This window comes from Anguilla anguilla, chromosome 4 (genome assembly GCF_013347855.1).
Source record: "Anguilla anguilla isolate fAngAng1 chromosome 4, fAngAng1.pri, whole genome shotgun sequence".
In the NCBI taxonomy this organism is placed as follows: Eukaryota; Metazoa; Chordata; class Actinopteri; order Anguilliformes; family Anguillidae; genus Anguilla; species Anguilla anguilla.
The window spans coordinates 55,366,247-55,381,179 of record NC_049204.1 but is presented as its reverse complement, the minus strand read 5'-3'; the positions used below and the strand labels follow the sequence as shown (position 1 = coordinate 55,381,179).

At 42.8% G+C, this 14,933-nt stretch overlaps 1 protein-coding gene across 9 annotated transcripts in view; it reads right to left on the bottom strand.

Annotated features, from left to right (window-relative positions):
• Nucleotides 1-14,933, bottom strand: part of LOC118226064 (voltage-dependent R-type calcium channel subunit alpha-1E) — a 130,299-nt gene that overhangs the window by 101,677 nt on the left and 13,689 nt on the right. For all 9 annotated transcript variants that reach the window (XR_004764956.1, XR_004764955.1, XM_035415314.1 and 6 more), the window contains exon 2: nucleotides 7,301-7,796. Coding sequence is in view for 7 of the 9 variants with exons in the window: in XM_035415314.1 (XP_035271205.1) it covers nucleotides 7,301-7,770 (470 nt within the window). In the remaining 2 variants the exon portion in view is untranslated. The remainder of the gene's footprint in view (nucleotides 1-7,300; nucleotides 7,797-14,933) is intronic.

Sequence of the window (14,933 nt, the reverse complement as noted above, 5' to 3'; positions counted from 1 at the left end):
TACAGAAGTCTGCTCATTTAAAAGATAAAAATTTAGTGATCCCTGAGGCTGCTTCACTAGTAGCTCACCAGGTAGCACGTCTACCTATGACACTGGATGAGACCAAGACAACAGGCCAAGTGTATAACGTTACAACAGATGGCTCTAAAATCAAGCACTAAAATCAGCGTTGCGCCAAAGTCCGGTAAATTTTGCAGAATGAACTTGACAACAAACTATAAACCTATCCTTTCTGGAGGAATACCCTTTCTTTAGGTATTGACCAGCAGTTTCATACATTCATTTAAATGTCTTGCGTGATTTGGTATTATACACTTTGATGTGACACTTTTGAAGTTTGAATGACGACATTGTCTTCAGATGGTAAGATTAAAAAACACAGGGCCAAGTTATTAACAAATTTTCTGTAATAATAAATAAATTAAATTGTATAATGTTTAATATTCACACATGCTGTGTGTGCATGTGTGTGTGTGTGTAGTTTAGTGTATTTACATCAATGTGTATACACAAGTACATATACTTACTGCAAGCGTATATACATAATTGTGTATTGTTTGTATGCACACAGTCAATTCATATAGACTCAGAAGGGCATGGTTATATTGTTTTGCATTGGTAATTACCCCTCCAGTGTCTGTGCCAATGCTGTGCCTGAGATGCATGGAAGGTACAGGCTTTCAGGGTTTGCTTAAGATGACATTTGGAAATGCATGTGAATAAAGAGCAGAATACAGAGGTCATGAACGATAAGGGATAATCAGATTATACAAAGTTAAACAAAAAAGGACTGTCAGATTAAAACCTTTCCCTGTCTTTATTTAAAGGGTAGGCTACTACCTTTTAAGGAGTAATACCACCAACTGCGCAATCAAATTGACAGAGAGCCACTGCTTCTTCTTCCTCCATACTACAGGAAGACGTGGCTGAAACCTTGATTTATAACACGCTTCCTTCCTCCCAACACACAAATGCTTCCCTTGACTGTAGTGGACTCCCAGAGGGGGGCAGGAGGACTGATCATTTCTGCCACATCACTAAAAAGGTCCAGGCTATTTATGGCAGTTACAGAGAGCCGAGCGCTCACACCACCAACACACACCCGCCACTCGATACTGCTGCAGTGGCACATCAACATTTATTTTGAAAATTGATTTTCAAAGATGAATAATTGACTGGCCCTGACAACTGCACAGCACTGTAAATCAACCGGGGGGGGGGGGGGGGGGGGGGGGGGGGGGGGCACCCTGTGGATTAGTTCAGGAGCGCTCTGCACTAGTTCAGCAACTAAATGAGCTCCAGAGATGAAGCACCAAACCAAGCTACAGAGTCCAAAATCACACGATTTCTACACACTGGATGTGTGACACTGGGATTACAGATGTATTATGGTCATACACCAAAGAGAGTTGGAAATATTTCATCAGCCAATAATGAACTTGTATTGCAGCTCCGATGGATAGCATTATTCATAAAGGCACCATCATTTACCAAAAATACCAATAAACCTTTGTGGAGGTTGTAGGACTGGACCATTGATCGATCTCTTCACAGTATCCAAGCAGTGGTCCAAAACAATCTCTTAAAGTACCTATTCTCACTGTAGCCAGATGCAAATCTGAAACAAATAAAGGAAATTACCAAACCATTTCCTTGTTGGCTCAATTGCTTTTACAAGTTCTGGCCTCATCCCCAAGGGAACAAGAATGCCATCTTCATTGGTAAACAAAAGCCCTGTACACTACAGTATCATTATACCTGTACACAAAATAATTACTGTACATGCACCTGCACAGTAGATCAATGCCATTATATATGTGCAATAATGTCTGTACACCAATACAGTATAGTGTGGCAGCCTTAAGTCTGTGCTAGCTCTCCTGTAGTACTGCGTTCTGAGTGGAGACAGTGAGAGGCTTGCTGGGAAGTGCCTCAGAGGAGGGCGCAAGCTTCAGCTGCAGTGCTCCCTGTGTACAGTTGACTCAGTGTGACTCAGGAGCCAAAATTAGTGACTTCATGGCTGAACAAGAAAACTTGTCCTTTAAAATTTGCCACAAATTTATCTTCTCCCCAGAGTTTAAAATGGATGAGCACCCCGGACCAGCAGCTGGTTGGAAAAGGTAGTCTGAAAAGGTGCAAATAAATAATTCATCATTCTTTGAGGAAGTGTAGTCAAGTTACTTAGGTGTCTAAAAGCTTGTTTCCATGGATATATTGTGGTGGTGGTGCTGGACCAAAGTGTCTGATCACTGTACATATATACAGTACAGTCTGTAAGTATTTGGACAGTGACACGTTTTAATTCTGTACTCCATCACATCAGAATTAAAACCAAAGAAAGACTATGAGGTTAAAATGCAGATGACTGTTTGAGGGTATTTACTTCCATATAAGGTGATTCATGTAGGCATTACAGCCCGTTTTATAAATTGTCCCCCAACTTAAGGGGACCAAAAGTAATTGTAACTAACACTGAGAAAAATGTATTAATGCAACATGTAAAGTTTTGGTCCCATGTTTCATGAGCTGAAATAAAAGATCCCAGAATTTTTCCATGAGCACAAAAAGCTTATTTCCCACAAGTTTTGTGCACAAATTTGTTTATATCCCTGATAAAAGACCAAAGGCGAGAGCATTTCTCCTTTGTCAAGATAACCCAGCCATCTGACAGGTGTGCCATATCAAGATGCTATTTAAAGAGGATGATTGTCACACTGGTGCACCTTGTGCTGGGGACAATAAAAGGCCACTTTAAAACGTGCAGTTTAGTCACACAGTGTCTCAATCTTTGAGGGAATGTCAGTTGGCATGCTGATTGCAGAAATGGCCACCAGAGTTGTTTCCAGAATAGCGAATGTTCATTTCTCTACCATAAGCCGGCTCCAACATCGTTAGGCAAGATCTTGGCAGTACGTCCAAACGGTCTTACTACAGCATTACATTACAGGCATTTAGCAGACGCTCAAGGGCGACTTACACAACTTTTTTTTTCTAACATAGCATTTACGTTGCATCCATTTATACAGCTGGATATATACTGAAGTAATGCAGGTTAAGTACCTTGCTCAAGGGTACAACAGATTCCTACCCAGGGATCGAACCTGTGACCTTTCGGTTACAAGCCCAGTTCCTTACGCACTGTGCTACCCTGCCGCCAGCACTACAGCGTGCATGGTGTTGTGTGGGTGAGCGGTTGCTGATGTCAAAGTTGTGAAGAAAGAGAGTGCTGTGTGGTGGCGGTGGGGTGATGGTATGGGCAGGCATAAGCTATGGACAACGAACAGAAGCACATTTTATCAACGCCAGTTTGAATGTGCAGAAATACCATGACGAGATCCTGAGGCCCACTGCCGTGCCATTCACCCGCCACCCTCACCGCATGTTTTGGCATGGTGACGCATGGTCCCATGTCACAAGGATCAGCATCGGTATCCGTTTCTGGAAGCTGTTCTCCCCTGGCCTGTATACAAACATGCCACCCACTGAGCATGTCTGGGATGCTCTGGATCGGAATGTGTGACAGTGTGTTCCAGTTTCCGCCAATATCCAGCATCTTTGTACAGCCATTGATGAAACTAAAATGCATTTAATAAAAGCTGTATGAACTGTTTGATTACAAATCTAAAATTCTGGAGTACAGAGTCAAATCAAGAAAAACATGACTTTGTCCCAAGCATTATGGGGCTCACTGTGTTTGTGTGTGTGTGTATATATATATATATATATAAAACAATATTTACATACGAGTCATCTGATTGGTACAAATATCGAACAGTTGGTCTTGTATTCTATGCATATTGCAGTCTATCAGACCTAACACAATTGCCAAAAAAGGCTAAGAATCTACATTGAATTTACAGGTTGCATCAATTACTCAAGCACAAACTACTAAGTGCAAAATTTCTAAATTAAAGCTTGAGGATGAGGATACAGTCATTCTGGTAAAAGGAAAATTTAACGCTGCCCTGGAGATGATTGCTGATTCCCATACACCAACAAGAGGAAATAAACATCCTGCAAAATAAAATGCAATAATTGTTTTCCTAACAAACGCTTGCCACTGCTCTGTTCTTCCCAGAACACGGCTTTCCATCACAGGCATGACTGACACAGCTTGAAAAGCTCCGCACTGTAATTATCAGCCCCCAGGAAATACAAATGTCGTTACCCTGGAGGCAGCCGACTGCTTGTAAGGTTGCCTATTTCTCCTGCAGCAACTATGAAAGAAAAAACACAAATACAAGACATCTGACCTGCACTGGTACAGTGCATGTTGTAGAGAGCCCATTATGACCTGTGTGGGTAGATGCAGCTGAGGACCTCGGTTGTCCATAACCAAGATCAAGCTTGTTACTGCACATAAGGGAAAGGGAAAGGGAGAGAAAGAGAAAGGGGGGGGGGGGGGGGCAAACCTTCAACAGCTCTGATACTAAGCTGAGAGATAGAACTGAAAGGATAATCATACTAACTAAATGATTATCCTTTCATGACTAAATGATCAACATCTTTCTGCACCAACACACACATAATTAGGTGGTGCGTGCAATTACAGACTGTCCATCATACAAGTACATTTCCTGTTAGGGTATCATGGGAGTCTTTTAAGCACAATAAGCAAGTCATTGCAAATACTACATTTCATCCGCACACCCAAGGGTTTTTACGGGCAGGACAAAAATATATCTGATGGAAAATGTCCGTTTCCATGCCATTAAGCAATTACACGCAGTCCCAAATGCACAGATATATTAATTACAGGGCGAACATGATCAGCAATTAAGGGTAATTATTTTCCTGATAACTGCAAAAACTGTGTTTGAGGTGGCATAAACACAATCTCCATAATATGACACGACATGAATTTACATTGCTTGTACCAGGCACACTATAAAAATATGAAATTTCAATAATTAAGAGCAGTCTTTGTAAGTATGTTTTCATCAAGTTTACCGAGAACATCTTCTGAGACTACGAAGCAGACAAAACTGCCACAATGTTGTCACTACAGGAAATGTCGCCTCATCATTAATTTATGACTGCTTGTGCTAGAAAAAATAATTGAATGTGAGTCCGCCTCATCTATTAAGAACTGCGCATTTTAAATCAGATCGTCTGATGATTTACACAGCTATGCACCGGCCATAGCTTTTCCTTTGCGACCTAATTCAATGTTGTGTGCACACAAAATATTAATTAACCATACAGTTGTCACTGGTGGTGACAGCCCGCTGTAAACAACTGCATGACACCTAGGAAGGGAAAACAGCATTTAAAGGCTTAACATATGAGTGACGAATACACTAGCTGAAAAACAGTTTTCATCTTTAATTTTCGTACAGATTCCAAATCAGTGTCGCAAGATGACAACCTTCATTACCTGGCAAAGCTTTTAAACCATTTTATGGACAGAACCGACAGGAGTGAAAATCAGCTTTTCCGTGTTATTGCGTGCTACCATCCCTGCTGAAAATGCATCAAAATAGAGTATTATTTATAACCCCATTTTGTGTACTTCTCCATGTTGTGGTAAACGGTTGACAGAATCCTTCTAAGTCTCGGTGAAAGGTAAGGCCCACGGTGGTAATGTAACCTGACATTAAAGATACACTCTTTCACTGGAACCTCATCAATTTGTCTGACCCTTCAGAAGGCCAGAACTGTGAAAATCATTAAATGGCTCAGATGCAACAATTAACCCATCTTCTCGATTTCTCTCCCCTTCTTTCTCTCATTACGCCCCCCCCCCATCAAGTTAATGAGCAGTGAAAAGGTCCAAGCTGATGGGGCTGAAGCCCTCCTCCCCTGGCATCTGTAGCTTCCTGCTCCCACTGATGCGTGTGTGTGTGTGGGGGGGGGGGGCTCCAGGGCAACAGACAGCAGCTTTACACACAGAACGCTTAGTGCTGAACTCTTACAGGCTATCATCACTGTGACTGTGGATCCGCACTAACAAATATCACAGGCCCATCAGGGAAGCTGCCATCTTCTTCCCTCAGGGGCATCGATCCCATCTGCAAGTAATGGGCTAGAGCTTCATTTTCGGCAATCAAGCGTAGACGTGAAAGTCTGTCGGCACAACGGCTTTGTAGCTCAAACGATAGTCTGCAATATTAACACCTAAATTATTTTGTAAATTAGTTCAATTTTTCGTTTTTTTTTACATGACTCATTCTTCCTAACAGGCTTGAGGCTTATTTCTTATAAAACATATTTCAAAAAGTATAGCCACCTTTCACAGCCAAACTGTGGTAACCAACCTTGTTCCTGGAGATAAACTGTCCTGTTGGTTTTCACTGCAACTCCAAAAAAAAAGCCCAACTCATTCAACAGATAGAGGTCTTGTTGAGCTGCTAATTGCTAGCGTCAGACGTGCCAAATTAGGGCTGAAATAAAAACCTGCAGAATGGTAGATCTCCAGAAACAGGGTTGGAAGCCACTGATACAGAAATAGCTGAGAAACTATTTACAAGGGAGAGAAAACAGAAAACTAGCAAAACTCAGTATGATGCCAATGAGCTCAGTCTTAACGTCCAGTTATACTTCTTTCAGCAGTAAACTCTTTAAAACCTATACACATGTAAAGAATATAGTTTTGACTAATAATTTTCACATTCATAACTTTGCTCACCTTACCATTGCCAACACCCCCTCCCCCAAGATATACAGTACAAGCCAAAAGTTTTGGGCCACCTGCGGTAAAAGAAATTAATTAATTAATTTAAAAAAAACATTATACAGAAGAATTCAGTTAATTTAAATGCATTTACTGAATAGCAGAACAACATACAACGTTCCTCAAAATAGCTTCCTTCATTTTGTAAAATGGGTGGTGGAGGGGTGGGCAGGAGGTCAAGGGTAGTTAAATTGACAAAAGTCTTATCTAACTTAAGTTTTTTAAAACCACAGGTAACCCGTAACCTAATACCTGTGACCTGTAGAAGAAGTAAAATAGGCACTAAAGCTGCAAGAAATATGGCAAAGAAGGAGTTAAGCTTAGTTTTGTAGGTCTGCTATTCAATACAAGTGAACTTATTTAGACACTGAATTGTTCTATATGTAAATAAAAGCCTACAGGTGGCCTAATATGTTTGGCCTGTATTTGGCGTAAGAGCGCCAGAGAGCCAGCTCTCCGCACACACAGACCCAGCTCTCCGCACACACAGACTCGGCTCTCCGCACACACAGACCCGGCTCTCCGCACACACACAGACCCGGCTCTCCGCACACACAGACCCAGCTCTCCGCACACACACAGACCCGGCTCTCCGCACACACAGACCCGGCCGAACCGCACACTCACTCCCACTCCTTGCGCCGGGCTTGCGGGGTGCTCTGCATCTTGTGCGCCTGGTGGGCCCTGACGATGTCCCGCTGCTCAATCAGGCCCCCCCGCCGGCGCCGTATCACGTGGGGGCTGACGGGCATGTCGGGGTCCAGCCCCAGCGCCTCCAGCGAGGAGGCGGTGGCGGCGGCGGTGGCCGCCGCAGGAGGGGGCCGTGGGGCGCGCAGCCTGTACAGGGTGTCAAAGCTGGCCGTGCGCAGGACCGGGCTCTCCGGCAGGCCCCGGGGCTCCAGCGGGGAGCAGGAGCGGGACCCCTCCACCAGGCCCAGGCGGTGCTTGTGCCAGCTCTCCGGATCCGGGGGCTGGAGAACGTACCGGCGGTGCATGCCGCTGCTGCTGCCCACAGCCACGCCCAGCGGCGGGACCCCCAGAGCATTGTGGTCCAACAGTGTGTGAGCGCTGACTGAATAGGTGCCCAATTCTAACATCCTGGCTCCGGGTGGTCACCATAGTGCTGTAGGGACAGAGAGGGAAAGAACAAGCAGGACAGTGTGAGAGTGAAGCTGGGGGTGCACAGGATCACACACTCTCAGTTTGAGCAGCCAGTACATAAACAGGGCCAGGCAACTAGACATGTTCATAAGTAACCACTGCAGCATCCAAGCAACCTCAAGGCCTAGAGACACTGGGGAATTTCAGGACAGGGTGAACTTTATTTCACTTGAGGGTCCTCAGTCAAATCAAATCAAAGAAATGTTATGTGAATACTGCTTTTTATAGAGAACAGGAGGAAACCTGGGCAAAGCCCAGGCCTGAACTCCCAAAAAGCAAGTGAGGTAAAAAAAATTTTTTTTAAACTCCTTGGTTATAAGAAAAACACTAAAACAGAGGTGAGAGAAAACTCCCCAGTGGGAAGAAGTCTCGGGAGGAAGCCAGCTATAGAGGGGGATGCCATATTCAACCTGCAGTACCGCACCATGAGTGATATACCTGCAGTACCGCACCATGAGTGATATATCTGCAGTACCGCACCATGAGTGATATATCTGCAGTACGTTAGGACCACCGCCACCCCTTTTATAGGTCAGCTAGCATATGCTAGTGAACAGCCTTCAAAAGTCCTAAACAGCCTAGGATATCAGTACCATCTGCATAGAACCAGAGAAACTGACATAGACATTACCTTAAACTCAACTACCAGAGCAAATAATGTAGTGTGAGCGGATGGCACTGAAGGTGTCATAGCCTTAGGATTCAACTTCCTCTTCCAGCTACGCCTGATGTAGATACTCATTATGGAGTCAAAACTTTATTTTAGTGATTGATAAGAGCAGCATGTGGCTCCTTGTGATTCCTCGCACTGATGAAATTTTAAATTTCTCTTCATCTTTATCATCAGAGCACATTGTGTGGAGTGAATATATTTTCCTCATCATCATTCATAAGCATCTTGTTAACAGTACATAACCATAATTACTCTGTAATTTATCAAACCCAGGAGCTAAAATAATAAATTAAAAAGATTGAGAAAATAAAACCATGTGAGACAAAAAATGCACATAAATCCTCTGGCTTGGAAAACCATAATTTATCACGCAAATGCCGGATAGTGCTTTTAATTCACATCTCATTTAATAACTGAATCTGGGGCGGATGGTGACGGAGCTGGTGAGGGATGCTTTGTTTGTGCAGGAACTATATTTACCATGGCCCAGATCCCAGACCAGCCTCTCTCACTACACACCAATTAGGGGAAAGGCTTAATGCAACTAAATCAGACCAAACTGTTTTCCTCCTGCTCTTCTGAGCGCCCGAAGGACACTCGCATCAAGCAACCAAAAAACAGCACAATCCCATCATGGTATAATCTCCGTTTCCACCTGGAATGTCCCAAGTCTTTCACAAAAGGAGATGCTTGCTCAACCAAAAGCTCACAACGGCAGAACTCATTGAAGAACTAACTGCGTGCAATGCTCCAACTCAGCCCTTGAAATTCACCCGACATGAAACTGAAATGGAAATTTTTCACCAGAGGGATTCCTTATACATGTCTTTGTTTATTCAATCTGTTAATACAGTTAACACACACATTTTTCTGCTCAATACTTCTCAGCATTAATATATTTGTAATGGGTAAGGCAATGGATAATTGCCTCTCCCAGGTGCACTGTGAGATGGACTCAAAATTACTTCAATAAATACAGGGAGGCAGGGGGAATTATAAACCCCCTATTAGAACTATACATGCTTCAACCCGGCAGACAGTCCTCTACACGCTATCCTACCGCCAGCCGAGCAGGAATAAGCATGCAAATTGGACCCCTGGCCTGCAGAAATGTGAGGCACATCTTCCGGTCAGCGCTGTGCATGCGCTGCAGCACACCGCGTCATTAATCCTCCCTGCCCCCGCTGCAGGTCTGGTGAGGGGCTCTGCCGCCAATCCCCCCCCCCCCCCCCCGTGCTCTCATCCCCGCAGTACAGCAGCACGCCTGCTCCCTTTGTCTCCGAACGCAGGGGGAGCTAATGAGGGGCCACTCGATGACGCCAGCGCTGGACGGTATCGGAAGGAGCGGGATTAACTGCAGCTGCATCGTAATGAGCGCGGGCTTCCAGCAGTCCGTAAATGAACGCCTGCCAACGTCGGGCTTCCTTCAAGGGGTCCAATTAGAATCTTTGTTAGCAACGGAGCACGGGCGAATTCAATTCAAGAGAGCCGCAGTGAAAACATACATTCGCCTTTTTATGTTTTCGCATAAACAATAGCCTTTTCAAATTTCTGGCACCGGGAATTCTCCACTGATCGTATCAATAATGAATCCATTTGCTAATTATTTTTCAAACCCAGCGGTCGGGATGCAGTGGCAGCTGCATTGTCCCAGAGGGCTGCATGAGCCAACACTGAATGGCGATGTCTAAAGCATAATACCTGCACCTACAATACGGAGCAACTGTTCATTCATTATGAGCACCGAAAGGGACTTCGAGAAAATTGAAGCTTGCCTGTGAGGAAATCCAACAGGAATAAAATCTATTTCTATCTCTTGCATTGTGCACTGCCAGAGTAATGAGGTACAGGGCACATCCCCACATCAGCGCCTTATGTTGAATTGCCCAACAACTGCTATATGTCCCATTTGAGCTTGCATGGCCCAACAGGGGTTCCTATATTAGGTGCTGTAAATTTAATCCACCCCAGTTTTGTACAACAGCGATTCTTCACGTCCGTGCTCCAGCAACATCAGTGGTGAAGTCCGCTTGGTTCTCTGCTGTCATGAGACCAACATGACAGTTCTTTATTTAATAAAAAAAAGAGAAGTAGCTATAGGCACACATACCCAATTCATAATAAGAGAAGGGACAGGCTGGAAGAGCCATTCTGAAAGTGGAAGGATAGCAACAAAGCTATCGCAGCTGCAACTGCAAGACCGACATAAACACACCAGCAATGGCTGTTGATCATTTACTGCATGAAATCAAGGTTAATCCCCTTGAGAGGCTAAATCACATACCAATTTAACCCTTATTTTTTTTGATGAACCACGAGAGTGACTCACAATTGCCAAATGGTAGAAGCACTGAAATCACCTCACAAAAATCAATTGGAGAGCGTTACACAGAAGGAGAGGGAAAATCAGAGCCAACGGAAAAAAATAAAATGCTTTTAAACATACTTCACAAAACAGAAGTGGAATCAAGCAAGAAATATTTAACATCGTTTATCATCTCCAGGGGAGACCCATACAGCTGCGGTTGGTTCGGATGCCGGCCTGGCGTCGTCAGCGTCATTGTTAAAACACGCGCGTCCAGTCCAGCGCACATCCAGACGCATCAAACAAACTGACGACCTCACGAGCGGCGTGAATCGAGGAACGCCACGGGAATGGCAAATGGGTAAGACAAAATTGCACATTTCATGCCTTTACGCTCTTCAAAAGCCTTTAAATCAAATGGCACAGCGGGCGATTACTGTGGATAAAAAGAGATGGGGAGGTAAACAAACTCTCCAAACACCTGCTGCCCACAATGATGCCCAATTAACAACTGCATCTCTTCCTCCTCCCTTCCACTGTTAATTAATCTTCTCTGTGGTGTTCAAGATGCCAGTAAACATTACCACAGATAAAATCTATCTTCTTTATGACAGAAATTCATCATGTTCTTATTTCTACTTTCTCATTTCTATTTTCCATATTATTTCTTGAGGCACTAACTTTAATATTACAACACTATCTTTTATAGTTGGAATGTCTTTTATATTTAAATAGATGTATTAAGACTTTTTATCTCACAAACAGACAGACAGACAGACCGAGAGGCACATGTACACAAACACGCGCGCAGATGCGCACGCGCGCGCACACACACACACACCTGTAGAGCCAATATGTTTATGCAGAAAAGCAATGATAATGGATGATAATGAACTGCATTTCAGTATATGCTGACTCCTTAATAAATGTCAACTCCCACTGTGTGTGTTTGTGTGTGTGTGTGCGTGCGTGGATGGGGGGTGGCGTTAATTTACCCCAACCACTACCAACGTGTGGCACCAATCAGAGAAAGACATTTAAGCCATTTCGTCACACTCACCATACAATAGATAGAGGATAATTATAATTTCACGTTGGAAGCCACTCTGGGAATACCTATGCTCTTTAACAATTCACAGGTTTCTAATGAATTAAAGGTGCAGTGAGTTTGCTGTAAGAACACTTTTGTTCATATTTGGTTACAGTTCCTTTACATCCCTACAGATACACTATCAATAAACTCAATAAAAATATCAATAATAAAGGTCTAAGAAAAACATTTGGTCTCTCAGACTGCCCCAGGCCCTGAAATCAGACACACCAAATTTCACTGCGCCTGAATCTTAACGACCAATCAGGACAACGATTTTCTCTAGCAACACCGGGCGGAAACCTTTTGGAAATGGAGGTCAAGTACAGTATAATCATTTATTCGATTAGTTACCAATAGACTGATGCCTTATTTTTAAAACAAGCTCTCATTTAGTAGCTATAAATTATTTTAATAACCAATAATCACACATGCTATAAACAGATCTCATTAGAATGTAAATTTTTCCCCCCCAAGGTTGAGATTTGCAAAAATGCTATTACAGAGGGAGATGCACACTTCCAGTTTTTTTTTTTTAAATCAATGGATAGTGTGGTTGTTGTCCATTTAAAGCCCATTTGCTGCATCAGTGGTAATAAAAAGAGAGTCTAAGTATTCCATAAGAAGAAGCTTGAAAAGGCACAGCTGCATTACTTCCAAACGCAAACCCTGCTCAGCCTGTAAGTCTGACGTTTGTATCTCAGAGGTTCCGCAGAAACAATGAAGCGGTCAGGACTTGAGAGGAACAAGGCATTTCCATAAAAGGCAATGTAATAAACATGTGTTAGGAGTGACTGACACTGCAAAAGAGCAACTCTAAATATCAAAGACATACATGTCTTAGTGCAGGACACAGTTAAACACACTGGAGTGTTACCTGTACTGTAACTGAAAGGTAAACCATGAACAGAACAAACAGGCTCTTACTTGAAAGGCTATCTTGTCCTTTAAGGCATTTTCTCGAGCATGAATTAATGATGCAAAGAGACACAGCGGGGCCACAAAACAACGGAGAAGACAATTGTCCAATTACTTTTGCTCCACTAAAATAGGGGGGGGGACTATAAGTAAAAAGGGCTGTAATTCCTACATGGACAACCTGATATGGATGCAAATGTTAGCACTTTAACCTCATATTCACTGCTTTATTTCAAATCCAATCTGCTGGAGTACAGAGCTGAAAAAAACAAAAAATTGTGTCACTGCCGCAATACTCTTGCATTTAACTATATTTGAATACTTTCAATGAGGTCGACTGAAAATGCAAAGAGAATTGCAGAATTGTACTCTCTCTATCAGACGGCTTTCTCAGCCACCTCCCACGCCTGAAAAAAACAAAATGGTAGCCCAGTTTGCCAGGGGGGAAAAAGTACGTACGACATGGGCCAGTATCTGGGCATGGCTAACAGCTTGGTTTTAACAGTGAACAAGCTGAAAATAAGGCACTGTGATAACCTGACACAGAGTCTGCTGAGAGACTAACTGTGTTTACTGCACTTCGATCTGTTTGATGCACAGTGACCTCGGGCCACAGGCTTGCCACGCCAGGCCAGGCCGGTCCATTCATTCGGCAGACTCTGGGTCAGACCTTGAAAGCAAAAGAGTACATTCTGGCAATTTTCTGAATCTGTCCACATAAAGTAAAAGGATATGCTCACACCGAGCCGCCATAGGCGATGAAACAGCTTATTTACCACTACGTGTATATGTGAACATTACAAAGCAAAAGGCAGTGACCAGAAAGCCTCACAAGCACACTTGACAAAACAGGATTTTGGGTAAAACACCACAAAGGAAACATGGAGGGGGAAATGGAGAGAAGCAAGCAAAACAAAACTGACATGATCAATTTGGACAGTTAGTGTCTGTAAGCATGTGATTTCGAGCTTGAATGACATCGGTTGGGAGGAAAACTATGACAGCTGCACAGTGGCAGGTGCACCCTGTGGTGAACTAACAGGAGGACTCATATAGATCATTTATTAAATGCTGTATTAATTAAGACACCCTGCAGCCTGTGAAACCCCTGAACATTTTCCCAGTCACCATCACCTGCCACTCAATGTACAGCATGACATCATCCCCCTCCCCATGTCTCCCAATGCTCAGCAGCTGTAACACCTGACTTCAATAACTTCCTCCTCCACCTGTGGGTGTCATTTATCCTTTAATGCAAGTATATCATCCCATTGCTGTTTAATGTTGCTGGTAAATCCCCATGTTTTTTTTCTGGAGCAACTTAAAACTGGCTAATGAATGGAGGGACAGAAAAATCGTTAGCTACAAGGACAGATAAAATTAGACAATATGTATATTCTTACTGGGGAGTAGAAACATGACACATAAGAGCTTAGAACAGAAGCAAAACATTATTTTTCTGATAGAGAATGATTATGAATGCAAAATCCTCAGTCATTATGACAATGGAATATTCAATGCATTATAATTCAACAGGCTGCCTGACATTTGCAAGTACTCTGTGACAATCTCACTGTTAGGAGTAATTTAGAAAAGGCCAAACAATGTAATTATTGTTTCAAATGTCAGTCTTTTTTTGGTTCCATTCTCTTCTGTTTTCATCAGTTATGGATGAGAAAAACCAGGTCTTTGAGGGCTAAAGAGCATATTTTTAGTGTCTCTGTCTCCAGATAAGATTAGATCAAAACATTTCACATGAAAAATCCAGCCATATTTATGCATCAATTTTAAAACATCTAAAAATAATTTTTTTATTTTTATGAAATGATGCTTTAGCTTCAGGCTGGTTATAACTGGTACATACTGCAGTGATTAAATTATTTTATTTATTTTTGAGAATAAATACAAAATGAAAAATACCAGGTTACTTTGATCTGTGATGAGCAGATCTGAAAGAGCAAACAAGATATTGGAGAGTACCACCTGTTGCTGTACAGAGCCTCTATTCTGCATGCAAACATCAAAAAGTACGTGCGGACATCAAAGCAAAATAAAAAACAAATTTTCTATTAAAAAAAGTCTATATTCATGGGATTTTCATTGATTGTTTGGG